This window comes from Strix uralensis, chromosome 23, assembly GCF_047716275.1.
Source record: "Strix uralensis isolate ZFMK-TIS-50842 chromosome 23, bStrUra1, whole genome shotgun sequence".
Lineage (NCBI taxonomy): Eukaryota > Metazoa > Chordata > Aves > Strigiformes > Strigidae > Strix > Strix uralensis.
Genome location: NC_133994.1, coordinates 7,880,045 through 7,902,336, shown reverse-complemented (window position 1 = coordinate 7,902,336; position 22,292 = coordinate 7,880,045). Strand labels below are relative to the sequence as shown.

General features: G+C 50.2%; 2 protein-coding genes across 3 annotated transcripts; both read right to left on the bottom strand.

Moving 5' to 3' along the window:
• Positions 1-837: 837 nt before the first annotated feature.
• Positions 838-10,828, bottom strand: SDHB (succinate dehydrogenase complex iron sulfur subunit B). The gene is made up of 8 exons (XM_074892734.1): positions 10,703-10,828; positions 9,679-9,806; positions 8,283-8,368; positions 6,132-6,268; positions 5,705-5,821; positions 3,378-3,479; positions 3,046-3,168; positions 838-1,060 (listed from the first exon to the last, which is right to left on the bottom strand). Exons 1-8 carry the CDS (start codon positions 10,775-10,777, stop codon positions 983-985), a joined length of 846 nt encoding a protein of 281 aa, XP_074748835.1. The 5' UTR covers positions 10,778-10,828; the 3' UTR covers positions 838-982.
• Positions 10,829-11,299: 471 nt separating this feature from the next.
• On the bottom strand, positions 11,300-21,712 carry LOC141953851 (protein-arginine deiminase type-2-like). Of its 2 annotated transcripts, none has more exons than XM_074892739.1 (16): positions 21,529-21,712; positions 19,885-20,071; positions 19,735-19,804; positions 19,507-19,568; positions 19,314-19,431; positions 18,577-18,702; positions 17,628-17,806; positions 17,350-17,453; positions 17,063-17,174; positions 16,877-16,984; positions 14,768-14,919; positions 14,352-14,496; positions 13,151-13,259; positions 12,247-12,317; positions 11,946-12,074; positions 11,300-11,533 (listed from the first exon to the last, which is right to left on the bottom strand). In XM_074892739.1, the coding sequence occupies exons 1-16, from the start codon at positions 21,618-21,620 to the stop codon at positions 11,300-11,302; spliced, it is 1,998 nt and encodes a 665-aa protein (XP_074748840.1). In that variant the 5' UTR covers positions 21,621-21,712. The 2 variants fall into 2 exon arrangements, with proteins under 2 accessions (XP_074748840.1, XP_074748841.1); XM_074892740.1 differs by having other exon boundaries at positions 12,247-12,332; positions 13,166-13,259.
• Between the last annotated feature and the right edge of the window lie 580 nt (positions 21,713-22,292).

The window sequence follows — 22,292 nt, the reverse complement described above, 5'->3', positions numbered from 1 at the left end:
GCTCCAGGAAAAGAAGTATTTCTGTAAATGGAAATTAAGGCACCATCATCAGCTTGGCTTCTTGACACAGCCACAAGGTTCCCTTACTGCAGGATATAGATAAATGTATGGAAAAACAGGGTCATTTTTGGGGTAAGCCTTTCCAGAGCTGTGCACAACTTTTATGTCACCTCAATCTTCCAATTTGCTGCCCACTGGCAGCATCCTGGTTACCACACCACATCTCAGAAGCAGCATCATGACATGTCTAGAAGTTTTCACAAGTTTTCAAATTATTTTTTTTTTTTTTGGTCTAAACGTAGTAAACAGCAAAACAGAAAGCACTGCAAACAACTGCTTCAAAGCAACAACCTACACAAACATCACAAGTTTGAGAAATCTGGAGCTAAAAAACACTTGTACTAGAGCAAAGAGAAAGATTCAGCCCTGTTGTGATAAATCTCATCTACTTTAGGACTTGGAATGAAAATAAGCATCCCAGCAGGGCAGTGGCAAGACACCTCTTTCCTAGTGGCACGGCCACAGGTATTTTGCCACCTGCCTGCACCCTGGGAGCTCCAGGTCCTCACTTTGCTCCTCGCCAAGGAGCTCCCAGGGGATTTCAGAACAGGGTGAGATTCTTCCAACATTCCCCTTTCCCAGCCACTTCCATTGTTTTCTTGCTAATCGCCACAGGGCTTCCTACTCTTCCCACACAGGCATTTGCTTTCAAGACATGGGATCAAGGTCACTGCAGAAATTCTGTCTCTGTTCATCTCTGCTGCAGGGCCACTTCATCCCACAGCAGAGCCTCAGAGGTGACCCAGCTGCCCGCAGAGTCAAAAACTGCAAACCAGATTTGTTCTTTACAGTATTTATTGTACATGCAAACCTATGAGAAAAATGCCAAACTCCTTGCTGGAACCTTCTCTTGCTAAATCATGTATAAATTACTTTCAGGTAAAGCACGTTTGTGTGTTACGCTTCCAGTCAGGGAACAGCATTACGCAGCGGTCGCCTTCTCTTTGTAAGTTGCCATCATCTTCTTGATCTCAGCAATTGCTTTGCCAGGGTTCAAACCCTAAAAAGGAAAAGTTTGTTAGCTCCTCGGACATCAGCATGTCAGAGCATCCTCCCCCCGATCTAAGTCGTAATAAACTCAGAAATACGCGCTACTCAAAAATAGCTGGCAGAGGAGGTGCTCAGCACCCTTTTTTCCCCCTAAAAGCTGGTGTTCAGCCTAATATTGTGCTTCCTTAAAGCTGGGAGGTTAGAGGAGGCGGAGGGCCAGCTCTCAACAGCCTGCTCCAGGCAGGTTGAGCATTATGGTATGCAGAGCCCCTCGGTTAAGGTGTGCTGATGCAGGTTTGCTGCACTCCAGCCTCAATTTACAAGGAAGGAGCAAGGCAGCCTGGAGTAGAGACGCAGTGCTGGGAGCTCACCTCCTCTACCTGGAGGCTGAACCAGCAGCACTTCCCACCGCTCGAAGAAAAACGCTCATTTGACTTTGGAGGATTGGTTTTAATCAGCAACGCGAGGATCAAAGAGAAGAATGAGTGGCAGAGCGATAGGAACTTTTAATAAAGCTCAAGTAGGACTGAATTCAACACTTTTACGGGTGTTACAAGATGACTTCTGGAGGCAGGAAACTGCCTTGGAAAAGCTTGACAGTGACAGTACAAGAGAGGTGGTTTTTCTCCTTGTCTGAAAAAAAAAAAAAAGTTGTGTATGGGAGGACACTAGAAGTGAGCAAGAACACTAAGTCACAAGGTGAAAATGCTCCTCACACAAAAGCCAGCTAAGCTTTCCTAAGAAGGTTTCTCCACAATATAGACACATGTCATGTTGCAAAGGCCCTTAATCCTGCAGCACTGCTACCAAACCAAGCGTGCCTAATCTCAAAATGAGAGAGGGATCACAGCTGCCCTGCGCTGTCGTGATTACAGCAGCAGCACTGTGGGACAGAGAACGACCAGGAAATTACCCTGGTGCAAAGCTCACCATGCAGCCTTTCAGGGCTGATCAAGACAATAGCCAGGATTTAGAGCATGTGAGTGGAAAGGCGTTATTAACCACAGATGTGTCTCAAACTTGACAACAAGAACTATTTCCCTACACTACGTACATTCCTCCGTACAGCCAGATCTTCAAGTCAAACCTTCACCTTTAGCTGAACCATGGTTGACACCAGATCACAAGCTAGCTCCCCATACAAAGGGGGGCATTATCTGTAGTCAGTGAATCACTTTAGAAAAATACACAGAAAAATCAGCATGCAGTGCTCCTGACAAACACATCAACCCAGATCTCAGGCATCTCATCTTCCCCACATCCGTGATCTACTCAGACATTTGCCTTTATATTATTTCACAGCTCAAGGAGGATTACTCCACCGCCACCAGGTGCAAGCAAAGGCTGGCTAGAAAACAGCACAGCTGGCAGGAGAGCAAAACTTGATAATCTGCCCAACAACAGGCACAAGGTCATTACAAGACGAGGAAGAGGCATGCTCTCCGATTTGGGAAAGCTTGCTCAGTTCTCGAAAGAAATACTAGAGAGAACAGACCGTCTGGGAAATGCCCTGATAGCAGGACGTCAGCATAAAACATGTTCCCCAAAGGTGTCGAAAACTTGCTGAGGTCTTCTCCATTACACGAGTTGCACAATACACTGCTACTGCTGGAGTTTAAGGTTGCACTGTGTGTGGGGGGGGGTGTTAAACATATTACCCAAAGCTCACACCACTGACGGGATGAGGCAGGACAAACTTCCCTGTACTGTTTCCGGCAGTGTCCCTCGCACGAAAAGCATCCTAAATCTTGGAAACACAGGTTCTCAAAGTCCCAGCCTTGCTCACAAGGAAGATATGTGTAATACAAACTTTACCACATCCTCTTGTACAGTCACTATCATAAGCACGACTGCTGGTAACTCACTGTTTCAGGTTGAACAACCCAAGGCAAGGAAAACAAAAGCCAAAGCGAGTATTTTCCTACTGGTTTCAAGCAGGGTGTTTGGAAACGAGCCAGTAACCCTAGAAGGGACGTACGCAGGACACACACATACCTTAGGGCAGGTCCTTGTGCAATTCATGATAGTGTGACAACGGTAGAGAGAAAATGGGTCTTGAAGCTGTGCCAGGCGTTCCTCTGTGTAGTCATCTCTGGAGTCAATCATCCAGCGATAGGCCTGAAAGTCAGTGGCATTGGACACACCAAATGCTTCTCCAAGGTGTTGCAATCAGTGTGTGATTTTAAAAGCACCACCTAACTCAGGAATTCTGGTCCAGGATCTGGACTACGTAATACTATCCCACCTGCGCTCGCAAATATTTGTACTGCTCTTAGATGGGGAGTTCCTCAGCAGCTCCCCCCCTGAGAAACGGGGTCCGTCCTTACCTGCATCAGTACTGCAGGACCCAAGTACTTGTCCCCGTTCCACCAGTAACTGGGACAGCTGGTGCTGCAGCAGGCACACAGGATGCACTCGTAGAGTCCGTCCTGCACAGGGGTGGGAGACCACAGTCAAGCCACTCCAGAAACCCATGACAAAACCTTTTTTTTTTTTTTTTTTTTAAAGAGGGTATTTACAAGAGCACGTGCTCCCCTCACCGCTTTCCCCTCTAGTGTCTTGCCACAACAGAGCGGCTCCAAAAACCTTACACTGAAGAAGCACCACTGGAAGAAAGTGATTCCTACATGCAGGTCCTCTGAAACAAGACGCACACAATCCTCCCAGCTCGACCCATATAACAAGCTAGGGTTTTGTGGCAACGCAGGGAAAAAGCGTAAACTGAAGAAAAATGTGAAAATTGCTTGATCTTCCTGCGTTCCTCCCTTCCAGTCTGTCCCAGTAAGTGGCCAAGAAAAGGAACAAATACGTAACCAATTAAGGCCACGCTACAGGAGAGAAGGAAGAGCAAAGTCTGCCCAACAGCCTAAGGGAGGATAGCTCCTAGTTCAGCACGTGCTTTGAGGGGATCCCCAAGCATTTACAGAATGGAAATGGTGCAAGTCTTTAACCACTTCACCATTTTTACAGAGATTAAGGCCTTTATATTTCAGGCCTGAAGAAAAGAAAGTCAGACCTATGTGGAAGTGACACTGGGTAGAAGACAAACTCTGAAGAACAGAGGGTCTCCCAAGTCTCCCAGTCAACCCCCCAGGCTAAGAGACAGGGTCCCGTCTGGCTTAATTTACACATCTGAAAGTTGTTCTGGGACAAAGGTCTCATTAAATTTAGTCTAGAAAGATACCTGATGCTAGAACTCCCGGGATCTTGTAACAGATCTACTGCATTAGTCTTTTGGAAAGCTAGGCAAGTCACAATTACCTTCTCACCCTAAATTTGTCTTATTTCTAATTGTAACATTTCAAATGATTGAAAGAAAAAGGTGGGAGTTTTTCAGATGACACTGTATCCAAGTTTCTCCTGCACACAGGCTGTTCTCAAAGCAAGAGAAGCTTCAGCAATGAGATAAAAAGCAAGCTTATTAGTTGTGAGAAAGATTCAGGCAGCTCTTGCAGTCATTTTTAGGTTTGCTTATTTCTACTTGAATGAGAAAGTGATTTCAAGGATGCTGCTTTATGAAAACCACGTGAAGGGAGAGTCCCTTTTCGTATGGATCATGTAACGTTATGAAGGGTTGCCCGTGGATAGAGATTCTTTCAGACTGTAAAATCCTGCGGTTGTTAAGACATCACAGCACCAGTCGCACGGTGCTGCGACCTCTCGGGCACATGACCTATTCATCGACGTTAACTTCACATCATGGAAAACTTTCAAAGATCACTGCAGAGAATTAGGCTGCAGCTCACATGTTTTCACTGAATCCCCTTTAATCAGCCTTCCTCTTTGCTGTTCATATTCACCTCTTTTACTACTTGCCAAAATCTAGGCTGCTCGCCCACTTTGTGCCTGCTCAGTGACAGCACCACAGCAACGATCCCAGCTGAGCACTGACAGGTCGAGCTTTGAACTGGGAAGCGAGTGATGGATCCATCAAAACATGTCAGAGGCCAAAGAGAAACTGATGATTTAATGATACTTACTGTGGCAGCCAAGGAAATCCAGATAAGAACTTACCCACACTATCAGCTCTTTAAAAAGCTATTATGTCCCAGCTGTTCACGTGGCTCCTCAGACACCCTTCAGCTTTATGCAGAAACTTGGGACCAACACCACCACATTCCCAGAAAATCCCCTTAAAATAACGCCGTGCTCAAGACAGGCAGCGGAAGACTTGCACTAACACATCATGCTTGCACCTCCCCATCCAAAAGGGTTTAGCTTTGGCCATTAGTTTTTAGGGCTGTAAAACCCAGCAAGCAGCAACACGAGCGCGCTGCTCAGCATGCTGCAGCTAGACAAGACGGTGCTGAGCCCCAGAGCTACACGCCGGCACAAACTGCAGTGCCTTATCTCCACTGGAATATTACAAGCCTGTAGCCTTCACAGTGTTTTCACAAACACACACGGTTTCGCAGCGCAGACAGTGGAAATGAGATCAGAGGCCCCATCGCAACCGCGACTGCATTTCATTAGCAAACGTTACCCCTAGCAATGCTGGCATGCCATGACACTGCATTTCAGGGAGCACATTCCACCCACGTCGGGTTTTGCACCAGACAGCTTTGTCATTAAAGGAACTAGAAGCTACTGCATGTTAACGTTTAACCCTGGTCTTATCTGGAAGGGATTCCAACAGCAGAAAAGAAGCAGTAACCAGTTTCTGACGGTCTTCTATGGACTGCAGGTACTGCTCCTTGCCCTGTTTCGACTCATCCTTCTTCTTCAGGTAAGGCTCGATGGATTTGTACTGTGCATAGAAGTTACTCAAGTCCTAGGAGTCAAAAGGCAAAGAGGTCACATTTATTAAGCTAAATTGATGCATGAGAGACTGAACATCTGCTACCACTCCAACAGAAGAAGGCATTTTCTACCTCAACCTGCCACATTCCTCCAAATGAGGACAGATTTAGTCACTGCTGTGAAGCTCAGACCCACCCAAGCCAGAGAACACCAGCAGGAGTAACAAGGGAATTGTGAGACCTGATCTTGTTGGCACCTCCCAGCATTATCCTTTCCCAGCCAATCTGAACCCCACGCTGCCTGGAACCCTTGGTCCCAAGCTGAGGGAGGCAGATACTCACCGGAACAAGGTCTTTCACCACATACATGTGGGGGAGAGGGTAGATTTTAGTGATCTTGTTGAGATCGGGGTCAATTCTTTTGATACAGGCCAGTGTGTTTCCACCTGCAATGTTCATAGCACAAGAGCCACAGATGCCTGAGTGGGGGAAAAGGAGGGAAGTATTAGATATTTACCCTCTTATCCTACTCGAGGAAGATCCTCTTGGCCCCAAACATGCCCTCAGGCTGTCTTCAAGAAACTCTGTACGTGACAAGGAAAACGCCAGAACTTGCCATTGGGCCAAACACGTTGCAATTTAAATAAAGAACAAACACAGGAGTCATTTTCATTAAAGCTCAAACACATCCTCAGTGTTGAACTTCCTTCCACAGCAGAAAACAAGTGGCTTGGACACTTCATCCCTTTCGCATCATTCATTAATTTTACATGCTACTTAGGGTGGGGAAGACATTCAGCTTTGTTCATAAGTTTGAAGCACAAGTTCGTATCGATGCGAAGCAGCTAACGCTAAGATTGTAACATGGGAACCAGGCGCATCCCCCATCAGCCCTAGTTACGGTCAAAAGCATCCCTGAAGGTCAGGGACATAAAACAAAGTCCCTAAGACAGAAGCTTCTTTCTGTGCCTTCTGCACCAGGGTAGAGTGGTGCCATAAACTGCATTCATTAACTCCCAAAGGTGAGAGGACAGACACTCGCCAGAACAAACAGCATATAAATAGCTTAACAAATGGATTAAATGACACCACTAATGATCTCTCAGTAATAGAAGGATCAGATGAAGCGCAGGAAAGGCCAAGGTTTGCAAGAAAAACCACTGCAGAACTGTCGCAGATACTGCTCAGGTCAGGAGCTTGGTATCCAATTCAGAGCGATGCCTAAAACATCAACAAGACAAATGTTGAAAGGGCAAAACTCTAATTTCGGAGAATTTGACACATATCAATTGATATGAGTCAGAGGAATGCCACTGCTCCTCCCAGTGACGGCTAGCCCGCCCCAGCACCTGATGCACTGGCCCCTCGCTGCCAGATAAAGGCTGGCACTTGAATGAGGTTATTGCTCCCACTCGAGGAATGGTTACAAGTATTTTCCAGTCAGCTGGAGAGGGAACCAGGGCTGCAGACACAGGTCTGAGTATGCAACAACAACTGTTTGGTTTTTTTTTTCCTGCCTGGTATAAAAGGGGCAAGATTGAACCAGTCCAGCTTGAAAAATCTGTCTTCAGGTTCTCAAAGTACTCAGGGCAAGTAATTCCCACAGCGTTGGCTATCTGAGTATCAGACAGTGAGAACAAGCACACCAGATGAAATTCCTCCACCTGCTATGCAGATTCTACAGGAAACGGCTGCGTTAAAGCATGCTTTTCATTTAGATCCAAGTCAAAACATCTTTAGACACCTTTCTCAGACTTGCAAACCCACTTAATTAAATCAAAGGTCATTCCGTAAAGGCATCCTCCCTCCTTGCATTTCCACAACTATCATTTTAAGCTCAGTATCCCAACATTACCCAGGAATTAGGATTTATTTTTTTTTTTAATAAGGAAAGTCACCCGGACAGGTAAGTTTTAATGCAGTTAAGGAGACATGCTGATTTGTACCTGCATGAGAACCAGCCGCTCGCTCTGCCATGTTAAACCACCAGATGGCCTTTTCCTCAATCAATCATGTAGCTTAGTCAAAGGGCCAAAAAAAGATTCCTGAAGCTATTCCTAGAAGTCATAAGCACTCTTCCAGTTACACCCTTTCTTATTTCAAAGCAGCACTAGATAAAGCAGCCCCTACAATTCATTCCCATTTGCCACCTCTGCCCCCTCAATTTTGCTGTTGTAATCTCTCCTGCTGTATTTCCCTACGCAGTCCGTCACTGGAGGGCAGCAAGATGAACAAGATTAGGACAGAAACAGGAACGACTGGGGCTGTTTAAGCATATTGCTCATAGCTCAGTGCTGTGCGATTACACCCTGTGAATATAAGCTTTAACTTTACTACTTGATTCACTGTGGTATTTCATACGCAGCAGCTGGAAGAGGAGAGTGGTACGCTGCCATCTACCCTGAAGTTTTCTAGTGGTTACATGTACACTGTCGGCAACAAACAGTCTTCAAGGACAGTCTTCAGTTTAGCAGGCTGGAAATTCCTTCTTACCTTCTCTACACGATCTGCGGAAGGTCAGAGTGGAGTCCAACTCATTTTTAATCTTGATCAGAGCATCAAGCACCATAGGCCCACATCTGTAACAGAAAACAAAGCTGGTGAACCTGTATAATTTCCCCCCCTCCAGCCTCAGTGCTTGATCTCTGGCAACCCAACTAAACAGCACCTAAAAGGACTTTGATCAACTACAGTTAAGAATATGGGGTTTTTTTGCCAATCCAAGGCAACAAGATAGAGATCTCTTGATCAGCAGCATGACCCATTTGCCTCAGCACACCCCAGGGTCAGGGTGGGAGAGAAGCCCTTCCTTTTGCTGATGCCCAGAAGATCTGGCTCAGCTGCAGACAGTTCAGAGAGCACAACTGAAAACCAAGTGCCTTGCTACCGGTTCTCTCCTTTTGGGTCAGGTTTTAACAAGTCTGCGTGTCCTCATTAGTCACAACACGCAATGCTGTACACAAAAACAAACAGTCCTGGACAACTTATGTAATTTTATATACGGCAGACAAGGCAACACCCAGAAGTTATTAACTGATGCAAGTCACACAAATTTGAGTTCTCTGTCATGTGCTTCTCAAGTCGGGAGCTGCGTGGCTTTGTATCTGAAGCTTTCAGAAAGGGCTTGAGGTGATTCCTCTGGCAAGAGCACAGCAGCAACTGGAGCTCAGGGAAATCAAGGCACATGTGCCCATGCAAAGGTTTCTGCACCACAGGGAAAACTGCACCCCTTCGCAGAATCAGAGAACTAAGAGCTTTCTGGGCCATAGCTACACCAAAGCATGCAGGTAGTTACTACAAGTTTAACATGACCTGCAAATCATAAGTAACTAAACACGAAGAAAACTATGAGAAGAGTCGATAAGGCTTCCACCTTATCTCCCAGGTCTGGGACTGCGAGCTATATGTAAAACAGCTTCCTTTCAGAACATGCCCCAGAATTTTCCATATAAATAAATATATTAAAGTCACAAACACCTTCACAAACCCAAACTCCCTCACAGAAGTCACAAAGTGACCATTTTATTGCTGACAGCTATTGAGACACTGGCATTCGGGGTACAGTTTTATTTGTCACACTTAGCACCAACAGGTGAGGGAGAGGAAAACAATCCCACATGATCATACTAAGATTTATCAGGAAATTAACATTGATCTCACCTGGTGTGAGGATAAGGTGCTCTGTAACATGGCTGAGCACCACCTCCCTGGCCACTCCAACAAGATTTTAACAGTCCCTGAAGCTTAATGAGACTGCTGACACCTTTAGCTGTCAGCTCAAGTGCTCCGCAACCACCCTCCATTATCGCTTGTCAGATAACCTGCATGCACACACAGCCCCAGTGCACCTGTCTGGCAGCAAAGGCTCTCCCTAAAGGGAGATACTCACTTATTCAAATCCACTTCATATGTCTGCATGCGGGGCTTGTCCCCAGGCTTGTCGGGATCCCATCTGTAGATGGCAAACTTCTTGATACGGGGCACCACCGCAGCTGCTGTCTGCGCTCCCCGACATATCTGTATTCAAACAACAGCAAAAGAGCCCTTAGGTCCCTTTGGGTGGCTCTTAGCCAGGCAAAAAAAATGACTTGAGGCCACATGTTTGGGGTGAGAGCTGCAGGACCCATCACTGCTTTGTATTTGGGCATTCAGACAGTTTTGGGAAAACCCTCCCACAGATTTTCTATAGTAGTGTATGCTCGCGCATGTAACCACCCCTATCCTGGGGCTCCCTCCTCCATGAGGCTGACAAGATAATCCTAAAACTAAGGGGCGACCCACAGGCGCTCCTGCAGTGCCTGCAGACAATCCCTCCTCCAGAGCCCTGAAGACTCTCCCTGCCCCAAAACTGCCCTCAGAAGCTCCCAGCCACATCTCCACCCGGCTCCAGGCCAACAAACCACCTCCTCACAGTATTCCCCCAGGAGCTTCTTTCCCCTCCAGGCCACCTGCCCCTACCTCTCCCCAGATTACCCCACATCCCTGTTCCGCCTGTTCCCACATTGCTTCCTCAACCCCTTCTGAATCTCCCGTGCCCCTCAGTCTCCTGTCAACCTCTATCCCCCTCTAAACCCATCTCAGACCCCTTCCCACTCCTTTTTGCCCCCAGACCCTCCCCAGCACCCACCTCACACATGCTCTTGCCCCCCTACCCCAAGCCCACCTCCCCTTCTCTTACCCACTCTGAACCCACTTCACACCCTGTGCTGCACCCTGGACCCCCTCCCGCTCCCCAGCCCCCTCTCCTCTTGCCCATCCCCAGATCTCACACAGCCCCTCCCGCCCACCAGACCCGCCCCCAACTCCCTTCACACCCCCTCCAACCCCTCCATTTCCCCCCAACCCCTCAGCCACGCCTCCCCCGAGGACCCCCCCACCCGACTGCCCGGGCAGGAGGGCTCTAGGCCTCTCACCGGCCGCGGGCCGGCCCGCAGGAGCCGTGAGGAGACACCGCGCTTCAAGGAGACTCCCACTACGGCCGCCGCCATCTTGGCGTTGCGCAGTTCCGACCCCGCTCCCGCCCCGGAAGCGGAAGGAACCGCCCGCGCGCCCATAGAGCGCCGCAGCGAGAGGAGGAAGGGGCGTGGCCTCGCGGGCAGCCATCTTGGGAGTGGCGGCGGCCGCAAGCGCCATGTTGAGTGTGGTGCGCTCTGTGGCACAAGGCGGGATGGCGGGGCCAGGGCCCCTGGATTCCCCCTTTTTGGAGAGGGGGGAGAATTGTGCGTCCCTCCATTAATTCCCAGCCTCATTCTTTTTGGAGGGGAGGTCCCCAGACCCTCCCACTTGCCCCAACATCAGGCAGGGCAAAATGGTGGGCGCCGAGGGCCGAAATGGCGTCCCCCTTGCCTCACCCTTCCTGAGGGGTTGCCTCCCGTTCTCTCACAGTTATCACCCGTTATTATTTAATTCCACGTCTCTTTCCTCACAGCAAATTTATTTATGAACTGAATTGCAAGCAACACACGTTGAAAACACCACTGGGGCAATGGTGGAGGGGGAAGGAGGCCCCGCTATGGCGTTACATGCCACCATTTGAAGGCAAAGGGCTGCCGCTGGACGTTGGTGCCACAGCGGACCTCCCCAAACCTGCCGTGGTAGGAGGCCACCTCCTCGAGGAAGCGGCAGCGTAGGCCCAGCGGCTCCAGGAGGGAGCGGGTCCGCCGCTCCAGGCAGCATTCGCCCTCCAGCATGGGGCCGAAGGGTTTGGGGATGCCCAGGTCCCTGGCCAGGATGATCATGGTGACCTGTGGGGTGACACAAGGGGAGCCCAGCAGCATCGGGATTGATGAAGCTGAAGGAAAGTCGCTGGCCACTCTCCTCCATCAGCCTCACCCCAAAATGGGACATCGACACCACTTTTTGCAGCCACCCTCCCCCAGGCCTCCAAATCCAGCATCGTTTTCCCCTTTTTTATCATTAAAACACACATCACACCTTGCAATTTTACCGCTTTGAAAGGTTTCCGCCTCAAAGCTACACAGATTAACCCCAGCCACAAAGTTATGGTAGACCTGGGCTTATCTGAGCCTGGCTGGAAAGATTTTCTTTTTCTGGGCATCTGTAAATACTGTGGTTTTTTGGGACAATTTTGGGGACTCATCCTGGCTGAATAAGCTGTTTTTTGGAGAGGACCTGAGGAGCAGGAACCCCCCTCACCATGTTGGGGAAGTACGGCACGGCTTTGCCCTGCTTGTCGAGCTTGAAGAGGGCTGGCAGGTCGATGATGTCCTCCTCCGTCAAACCCAGCTCCTTCTTGAGGACATCCCTGTTCCAGTCGATGCAGCGCTGGAGGGGACGGAGAAGAGCCGGTCGAGGTGGGGGACACAGGTGGGCACAGTCCCCAAAACCATCTCATGCAGGAGGAGAGCCAAAATGCAACACCTCCCTAAGGGTTTGCACCACCTTGGGGCAGCTATTGCAAGAAATATCAATTATTATGAGAAATATTGGTTATTACCTGGACATATTGGTTCTGTTGCACCAGGATGTCGTTGGCAAGGACCTTGTTAATGGTGACCCGTTTCGTGTCTGTCCCCAAGTACCCTACAAATGCAAACCCCTGTCAAAATGAAGTGGTGCTAGCAGAAGCCTGGCTTAAGACGGGGTACAGTGGTGGAAAAAGTCCCCAAAATCCTGATTTCCTGAGCTTGGGGTTAAGGCTGCCGGGAGTCCCAGTTCTTAGTTTATTGGGAAACTGGGTGAGAAGAAAACCTTTGCCCACTGGAGAGAGCATTGGGAAGGTTGTATCATCCATCCTTCTGCCCACAGGAATCACCATCTGCTACATTTCTCCACTCAGCTCCATAAAACCAGAGCTGCCACCTCCACAAAAGCCACCCCTTGTTTGGGGACATCTGGGTCCTGGGCATGTGGCAGTGACCCAGAGGGACCTGCGGAGGTATGGAGACCTTCCCCTAACCCCATTGTGGATGGACAATGTTCAAAACTGCAATTAAAGGATGCTCAAACTGCCAACCATAACAACATTGTTGCAGGGAGGGAAGGGCGAGTGGGAAGAAACGGTGCTAATTGGGGGTGACATGAGAGCCCCCGTTTGTCCCACTCTGTGCTGGAGCTCTGCTGGCATTTACAGAGATGCTCCATCCCGCCAAGCAAGCATCCCCTCCGTGCAGAGGGCTTTATCCCTTCCGTCCCACTCGGTTTCCCAAAATAGGGTTTGAGGAGGCTGGGTATGGTGGGCAGGCATCCCGCTTGCCAGCCGTGAAGGGCAACTGGGTGGGAAAAGGTCCCCACGTCCCCCCAATACCCGCACGTCAGTCAGGCGCTGCCGCCCTCAGGCCGGCTGCTCTGCAGGGCGGTTCTGGCTGTCTCAGCTGACATCAAAGCTCGGCCAAAGCCACCCGCTGTCCCCTTGCCTTTGAACATGGTGGCTTCGCCCTGGCCCTCCTTCTGCTTCTCCCGAAAGAGCTTGTAGCACGCCGCGGGGCTGGCCATCAGCATCCGAAATCGCTGGGGCGAGACGGGAGGGAGAGCAGTCACCAAAAGTCCCTTATCCAAAGCCTTGGGGGACCTCAGGGACTTATTTTTGCAAGCTTAAACTATTAAAATTAGGTGGGTTTGCTGTTATTTAGTGCCTTTTTTATGCGGTGCTGATGGGATATACCTGAATGAGGTGCAGTGATTTATGCTGTTGGCAAATACCCACCAAACCACCCCTGAGGGGTTAAACTGCTGCTGGGACAGGGAGGAAAACTGCAATTTTTTGGCTGTAGCTGTGCCCAAGCCTGTCCACCCCGGGTGGGATATACAAACCCCTGGGAGGGGGTTTGCTGAAGGTTTGAGTGAGCTGAGATGGGGAGTGAGGGGTGTGGCTGCTGTCTAGGGTGGTATTTTTTCATTTCTGGGCTGGCATTGTAATGTGGGGGGAGGATGGAGTAAATAAATAATCATGCTCTGATTTTCCTAGGAGATGCCCAAAATCAGCATTAAGCTAATCCTATGGAAAGCTGAGAACTGTGAATTTGTAGGGTCTGAGCCCCGTGTGTGTCCTGGCTTGCTTTCCACCAGCAGAAATGGTCTCCTCGGTGAAGTGCAGGAGGCTGCTGTGGTCTTGATGGCATCTCTTACAGGGGCTTAGCACAGCCCTGGGGAGGGCAAAAGCACTGCATCGAGGGTTTGTGAGGGATGTCTGTGCATAAATACTCCTTTTCTGAACCATCCAGGTCAAAGCACGGTTTCCCCAGGGGTAAGAGTCTTGTGTCAGGAGCAGTAAAAACTAGGACAGAGGAAAGAGCTAGCTTCTGAAAATATCTGGGAGATGCTAAGCAGCTGTTAACCCTAGCCAGCCCATATGAATGTTGAAGTTTAAATTTCTTGGACTACCTTTGCAGGCACCTTTTTTCTTCTATTTGTGTTGATTATTAGCTTGGCAAATCCCTTTTTGTGTTCAGAGCCCTCATGTTGGGGACAGGGGTGAAAACCCAAGCAAATAACTGCCTGGGACTGTCAAGGAGAGGAGCTTTGGGGTTTTCCCTAGAGGTTCCCCAATGGGATTAGTATCTCAGAAGAGTAATCACGGAGCGGCGTGGGGTTTTGGGGTACCTTTGCATCAGAGGTGGGCACAAAAGTGACAAACTCATCGACGTGGCCCATGGACAGCCAGTCGGAGTAGAGCTCCACGGGAGCCTGCACTTGCTGGGCGTAGAGGAAATCCCGCACTACTCTGGTCATTCTCCTGCCTGCAGATCTGGGGGCAGAATACCCCCAAGAGAGGGAATAAGGGGAATAAATATTTATGCAGCAGTATGTACATACACACAAATTGTTATCAAGGTGGAGGAAAGAGAGGAGGGTGCAAATGTGAAGGCAGAGATTGGGTGCATGCACTCCATAGGGTACCAGATTTGCAGCTGGTCAGGGAATGACTAATTAAGGCTCTTAATGTGATTTTTTTGGATGGTATTTAGGGACACTTGTGGTTCCTTTACTCCCAAACATGTGGGTTTCCCATCTCTTACGTGGGGAAGCTGCTGCCGATAAGGATCCTCCCCAGGGGATACTCCTTCCCTGCCACGGTCACAGGTGGGCTGACTTCCAGGTTGCCGAAGGAGTCGAGACTGGTGATGGCTTCAAAGAGGGGCTCTCTGCTCACATAGCCAAAGTCGGGGCCCTGGGGAAAGAGAAATTGCTGTGGGCTTTGGCCCGAGCCCCCCCTGCCTCCATGTCTTAGCTTTTATCCCTCCTGCTGGGCGCAGACCTGCTCCAGTGGGTAAAAATATTGAGAATGAAGCTGTCTGTGGATGGGGAGAGGCTAAAGGAAAGGCAAGAAGATAAAGGTCTCTGGGTCATCTGAGCTCAGTAGTAAATGGCAAATGCCAGGGGCAGAGTTGCGGTGTTGAGCCAGGGAGAGATCTCCTCTACTATTCTGCAGCCAATGTTTAAGTGTCCACATTAAGCTAATTAGGTGCTGGGGTAGCCCTGAAGCTGAGTTTCTGGATGGCTGTTGTCGAGCTAGAAGAACCTCAGCCCCTGAGGGTAAATCCATCCCAGGCACAAGCGTCACCCTAAGGGCTATACTTCACTTAAATCCTATTTAAGCCCTGATTTTCAAGACTTAGTATATCTGGGATTGAAGGTGTTGTGCATGCAAGGGTAATTAACCCTTGGTTGTCATGTGCCAGCATCAAATGTCCAAGGGAGAGATGGCAATGTTAAAAACAGGGCAAAAATGACGGTGGTGGGACAAAAATCCTGCCTTGAACCTGTCCTTGCTCTCTGGTTCAAGCCAACATGGGCTTGGAGCGCAGGGCAGCTCCTGGGACAAGATCAGGTATCTGTTGGGTTTGCATTAAGTCCCAATCATTTGTCGTTGTTGGGTGTCCTTAGCAGTAAACTGAATGTACAGGTCAGTAAAAATGAGCGGGGAGGCCTGAGGGTGCGTGGTTATGATCTAGGAATTGCTTTTTTTTTTTTTTTAAATTGAGGTTGATTGGAGCAGCAGGGAGCTGCTGTTACCCTTCTCCGAGGCTCCCTGTGCATTTTTGGGGTCCATATCTGGAGGATGGCTGGGGGTCAGATCCTTTCCGTGGGTGCTGCAGGAGGGACTAAGCATGACACACCTGCTCTCAGCTTATCTCAGTTTAATAAACCATGGAGCTGGTACGGTTTTGACTGTCAAGGTGCTTGTTCATCCCAGGTTTGTGGATCACATTCAAGTCCTATCAGTTCCAGATTGATTTTGAGGGGCTAATGCCCTCTTGTCTCCTTTTTCCCTGGTGTGGGGTCCCAGAGGCTTAGGGCTTGGCCGGGGTGAGAGGAGGACCCGTGCGTGTTGCATTTGGCTAAATATTCCCAGCTGGAAAATGAGATTGGAAAGATAGCAGTGGGGATTAGGGCAGACTTCAAAGCAGAAACTGGAGTAAAATGTGTTAGCAGCTCCAAAGGCTGAAACTGCTTCTCTAAATATGAAGCAAAGCAATGCCTAAAGAGGACAGCTAGGAGCGGCTGCCCAGCTTACTTGTGAAGGAGCAGATCAGAGCGCTATTCCCATCCCGCCTGATGAAGCTGGGACTGCATGTACTCATCTCAGGCATGAGAAATGATGTATTTCAATGCTTTTGAAAGCACTTAACCTTCCTCAAAGTGATGCGCAGCAAAAAGAGTGAGCTGCACTTTTCACCTGTTACTGTAGGAGAGAAGACCAGGGCTGATGCTGCTGCCAGGGCTTGGCTGGGTGTATGGGGCAGAGATTTGGTGGCTACTTGGGGGTGTCCTGCCCTTTCTGCATGGTGATATCTCAAAGGCATCATTCAATCCATCTTTTTTTTCCATGCTTGTCTCTGCTGGACTCTCCCAAAATGCCCTGGCCAGGGTCACTGCTCTCCCAGGCAGCGTTCTTTGTGTGCCCTGCCTGCAGCTGGCCCTTTGCCTTGGCAAAGAAGCCCCCCCAGGGATGTTTTTTGGCATCTGGCTGCATCTTGTTCTCTTCCGAGGAAGTAAATTGATCCCTCTCATGCCTTCCTTTCCTCTCCTGCTCAGGAGTTGCTGCATATTCACAGGTGTAGAGGAGAGGAAAAACCAGCCCATTGCGGGGATACTCAGAGTGAAGGAATCCACTCCTGTCTTACCAGCAGCTTCTTGATGGGAAATTGCTCCAGCCCTGTATTTTGAGGGGAGTCCAGCACCACTGGAAAGCTTTTGTGGGGAGCATGGGTGTAGCCAAACTCAATCTCGTCCTAAAGAAGGGAGGAAAACCCACATGGGGCAGATCAGCGGGGAGAGAAAGCTTTACCCCGTCTCTGGTACCCACCTACCTGCATCCAGCGGTCCCTACGGTTGATGTAGCCGAAGCAAACCTTCAGCTCACAGCCAGCCTTGTTCACCAGGTTTTTTATCTCCTTGATGAAGAGATAGTTGTCCTTCATGCTGGGAAAGTGGATGGCAGGAGAGAAGGGGGTGAAGGGCTGCTGGAGGATGGATATCCCCTGCAGGCAGCTGCCTTCCCCCTGCCCATCACCTCCCCAGCTTGTCTGGGTCACCTCCAGGGAGACTGTGGGGCTGATGCTGATTTGACTGGGAAGGGTCAACCCTTGGCCGTTACCTGCAGACAAAGACGTTCACCGGTGCCAAAGTGTTGGGGGTCATGATCCACGGTGCTACCCTGAACACTACTGTGTCGGTGAATACTGGTGTATGGGGGATACCCTGGGGGAGGCAAGCAGAAATCGGGGACTTTCCACACCCTGTTTATCACTATTCCCCCCAAACACTCTACCCCTGAGGCCATTTTTGCGGTAAATTCATGGGGACTGCTCTCCATTCATGCCCCTTGGACTGTTGCAGCCTCCCATCTGCACCCCTTCCCTGGTGCCCCCAGACCTCAACCAGTGTCTCCAGAAGGCTGACATGGATGGAGACCAGCCCAGAGAAGGTGTCATCAGGAAAGCGGAGCCCCTCAATAAAGAAGTCGAGCTCAGCGACCCCACCAATGTACTGCACGGTGTGGTACAGCTTCCTCCGGCCCAGCACGTGGATGTAGCGCTGCCCAAAGAAGGGATCTGCAAGAAGAGAAATGGGGAGGTCGGCAATTACCAATGTTCCAGCGGTGGTTTCCAACCTATTTTGCTTGTGTGCAAGGAGGTACCACAATCCCTCTGTGCTGGAGCTTCTCCCCCTCCGTGGGTGGATACAACTTCATCTGGCAGAAATACCTTAAAACAGGAGTTAAGGGGCTTGTAATTTTGCAGTCGTGGAGAAGAGAGGTGAGGAAAAATGTCTCGGCCTTTCCTTGGTTGGAGCAGTCATGAGGAAGATGTTTTCATGGGGTTTCTGCCCTTGCAGCCCCCTCTGACCTGCCATGGGATGACGATGCCACCAACCCTCCTGCTGACAGACTGCCTCTATTTAATGGCATGTTTCTGGGCTGGATGAGGGCTTCTGGTCCCAGGGAATAAATCACTGTGCCCATAACAAGGAACAAGGAGGGGAAAATGTATTGTAGAGCATGTTGCCATCATGCACAAAGCATCTGGGTGTCAGGAAACATGGCTTTTTTTTTGCTACTCCTTTGCTGGATGACCTTGGTTAAATGGTTTTGTGGCCCTGTGTTTGTTAATCTCCAAAGTTTTCCAACTGATTGAGAAGAGAGAATATTCCGTGTTGGAAAAATTTGGAGAAGGCATGCTGAGGGCATGATTTGCTTCAGAAGTGCCATTTGAAGAGCATGGAGAGGACAAGGTCAGAAAGAGAAAGAAAAGAGCTTGCAGGGATCTCAAAAGCACCACAAATGAGGAGGAAGGGACAGAGGCGGAGGTGAGGAAGGACTTACTCTGCACATAAAAGACCCCAACTTTGTCGGCGTCAGAAACAGGAATATAGAGAACGATTTCGTACCCCCGGGGCAGGCGCGGTGGCCCTTCGGTCCTTAAGACCATCCGAGACATGTCCAGCAAATCTGGGGCACAAACAAACAAAAATAATTGTGTGATGGATGAATGCACCATGCAGCTCTGGCTGGCTTGCATGCTCCCTCCTGGGGTTTGCATCTCCCATGCCAAGAAATCTGCTTTTCCCTTGCTACTAGCTTTTGCAAGCTGGAAAAACAACCTGCGGTCCTGCTAGCATAGCAAACCTGTGACCTGTGCTGTGAAACAAATGCCCTTTTCCCCCACCACCACCACAGCCCTGGCACAGCCGGTCCCTGGCCTCAAAAAGCCAATGGGCACCGGCTCCGTGTGGTTTTAGTTTTCCAGGAACAGGTGGGTGTATTCCTGGCTGCCTCACCCTGAGCTCCTTTCACCCGTGCAAAGCATCCCTGGGCCAAGCTCTGCCATCAGTGGCACCTCTGCTATTTTCCTGGCCGTGCTTCATGCCCCTGCTTGACCACAATTAGTTTTCATGGCATTAAAAAAAAAATTCCCGTGTGGGAAGCTTACTCAGCAGCTTGGTGGAGAGCAGCTCATGGGCAGATGGTTCCCAAGCAAAGTTTCATCTCCAAAAAGGTTAAAGAGCAGGAATAATGGAGCATTTTTTGCTTTATATGATTTTTTTTTGAAGCTGTGTTACCTTCTTTGCTGAACACCCTTTCGTCATCGCAGTCTGATGCCGGCGTGAAGGGGCTCTCCTTGTCACAGCTGACGAGCAGGATGGCCCCGTGTCCCTCAGAACCCCAGGTCCAGCTTGCCTAAAACACCCCACTGGATCTTTAGCAAGCTCAGGCTCTTGCAAGCCTTCTGTGCAGTGGAAGAGGTTGAATTACCTTGTTGGGGTTGTTCTTTTCCACCACGCCATCCCGGTCCGCATCAACGTCCAGAGAGATCCCTGGATGGACAGACCCCACCATCATCCCAGGGTGCAGCGAGGTTGGGGGATGCAAAAGCCCCCCAGACCCGGCAAACTTGGGTTGATCTCTGCCCCTACATCACAGCACCCTACTCCAAGGGACTGAGGAGGTGGATTGCTGCATTGCAGAAGCCTTCTTACTCACCGATGCCGGTGAGGAAGACCCCGGCTTGGTTGATGGGCTGCCCTCCCTCCGCGTAAAAGCTGACAGTTACCTGCAACCCCCCAAATCCCTGGTTGAGGAAGGATGCTCTCCCTCTGTGGAGGTCCCACACCCCAGCACCTCACTTCTTACCTTGTTATCGTTGACCTCGGTGCTGGCCCGGCTCATGCTGAACCTCAGGACAGTCCCCTCGTCCAGCGGCCACCGTGTCCCTCTGCCAGGGGCTGACCTGACCTCTGCTTGGCCCCGGCACGCCACCTCCACGCTCACCCCCTCTGTGTGCTTCACGCTGAAGGAGACTGCCCCAGCCGGGGCCGCCCTGCCGAAAACACTCTGCATTTTTAGAGGTTTGCACCGAAAACACCTGGTTCTCACTGCAATTAATTTCACTGCCCAAAACACAGCCAAGACTGGGCACGCTGGCGTCTCCACGCTCACCGCCAGCACCTTTCTGCCCTTTCCTCCCTTCCTGGGAACGCTTGAAGTGTCTTTTTTTTAGGGCAGAACACGCTATTTTAGCAAAATGAGTCTATTTTGTAGCCATGGGTGCAGATTATGATCTGTAATAATCCCAGCCAAAGCACTCGGTGCCATTGGAACCAAACTTAGGTTTACACTTCAATGGAGAAATCCATGTTTATTTTCCAACCGAGGCAAAGTCGGTATTTAACAGCTCATCATAACGGCGTGGCAACCCAGCTGAGAGACTTTACCATGGGAAACTCTAATTTTTTGGGGTGATTTTATCCAACCCCAAAGCAGCTGGTGTTGAATCACTCCCAGTCCAATGTGTCCTTACCCTTCCCCAGCTGCTCTGTGCATCCCTTTCCCCTCTCCTGGCTCCTTTTCCCTAATTTCCCCGGTTTGCCGGAATTATTATTTTTGGGCTGCTTGCAGCTCCTGAGGTGCGGGCTCCCTTTGAGCGTGCATTCTCCTGACACCCGAGACCTCACGCTGTATCACCATTACAGCATCATTTATTGGATGCTGATGGCCCCGCCAAACCTGCATCGGTGGGGGGCGAGGGGAGAGGAAATCTGAGCACTCGTTTGCTGCTGCTGCCTGGGTGTTTCTTAAATTGTTAAATTACATTTAATTATGCATGGAAAAACTGGTTTGGTTTCCTTGTTTCTGGGTTTTGGGAATCCCAATGGGAGGAGATTTGACCTGGAGAGATGCCAGATGAGTTGTAACTGTGCTGCTTGGCTTGAATATCAGGAGTGAGATTTGCAAAAGCAGCAAAGTCCAGAATTAACCATGAAATGAGCTTTTAAACTTTTTCCTTTGGGGGGAATAATTATCTTGAAGGGCAGCGTTGGGTTTGTTTTAGGGGAGCAGGGTTGGTGTTGCGGGGACTTGCATGCTTTCCCAGGACACTGCTTGGTCACGAGATCTTGTTTTCCTCCCCTCTCCCAGCTGCATCCCCTCCTTTGCAGTCTATCCCTGTGGCTCCTGCTCATCCCTCCGCTCTCCAGCAGCTTTCTGAGATGACACTGGACCTGTTGACCGCATGGATCAAACCCGGGGTAAATACTGTATCATACAAACGCGGGTGCTTGAAGCTTTCCCAGGACTTGTGCAGATTTGCAAAGCCCAAAGAGGATTTTGCCCATAAATTCCACTAAATCACAGTGTCAGGGCTGTGGGTTTTGGGGGACCAGAAGGGAAAGTGAGGAGGGGGGATTTGCAGAAGGAAAAACGAGGGGTAAAGGTGAGAAGAAAGGTGGAGGTGTGGAGATGGAGGAGGAAAGGGAAGAGTTAGGGCGTCCCACTCACCCGTAGACGTCGGCGGAGATGCGGGTGCCCAGCACGCACAGGGCCTCGATGCGGTTCCCGTGCTGCAGCCGGAGCGTGCGGTTCCCTGGCATCTCCCCGCGCAGCAGCCCCGATGCCCCGATGATGGGCACGCTCACCCTTCCCCACCCTCTCCGCGTGGCACTGAGCCCCCCAGCAGCACCCAGCTGCTTCTCCTTCCTCCCCCGCACACCTTCCTCCTCCTCCTCGACTGGCCCCGGAGCAAATCAATGGGCTTTTGGAGCTGGCAAAGTCTGGGATGACCAATTTGCAGCTCCCACCCCGGTTCGAAGGGAGGAGGCGGTTGGATTGGACCCTCTAAAGCCCCATGAAAATGATCTCCGAGGGAGGGCGGCTGGCCCCAAGCCCGGCCGGCTCCCGGCCCTGTGTGCAAGGAGCTCCCCCAGCTGTCCCCAACTCCTCGTCCCTCCAGCATCTCCCCGACCCCAAACAGGGACAAGCAGCCCAACACAGAGGTGATTTTGCAGCGCTTTGGGTTTTGGCTCTTTTTTTTGCTTTCTAGGGAAAAGCTCTGGCTGCTCTTGTGAGGAAGAAACACAATTTCCCAGCCCTTAGGCTAGAGCAGGACTCTCCTTTTTTTTTTTTTTTTTTTTTTTTTTTCCCTCCGCTTATTTTTAAAAGGAAGCTGGGGAGCCAGTTGCTGATGAGGGGAAATCAGAGGTGGTTTTGCACGGCGAACCTGCTGCTTGTCACCCCACACCACAGCGGAGCACGTCAGGAGCAAT

What these genes read in the sequence shown, in the direction of transcription:
- SDHB (XM_074892734.1), bottom strand. Translation starts at nt 10,777, where the DNA reads ATGGCGGCGGCCGTAGTGGGAGTCTCCTTGAAGCGCGGTGTCTCCTCA. An exon ending in TGCGGGCCGGCCCGCGGCCG is followed by an intron (nt 9,807 to 10,702) that starts GTGAGAGGCCTA and finishes GTTTGAATACAG; the next exon opens with ATATGTCGGGGAGCGCAGAC. An exon ending in GCACAAGGACCTGCCCTAAG is followed by an intron (nt 1,061 to 3,045) that starts GTATGTGTGTGT and finishes TTTCCTTTTTAG; the next exon opens with GGTTTGAACCCTGGCAAAGC.
- LOC141953851 (XM_074892739.1), bottom strand. Translation starts at nt 21,620, where the DNA reads ATGCCAGGGAACCGCACGCTCCGGCTGCAGCACGGGAACCGCATCGAG. An exon ending in AAGGGTGTTCAGCAAAGAAG is followed by an intron (nt 18,703 to 19,313) that starts GTAACACAGCTT and finishes TTTGTGCCCCAG; the next exon opens with ATTTGCTGGACATGTCTCGG. An exon ending in GTAGGGACCGCTGGATGCAG is followed by an intron (nt 16,985 to 17,062) that starts GTAGGTGGGTAC and finishes TCCCTTCTTTAG; the next exon opens with GACGAGATTGAGTTTGGCTA.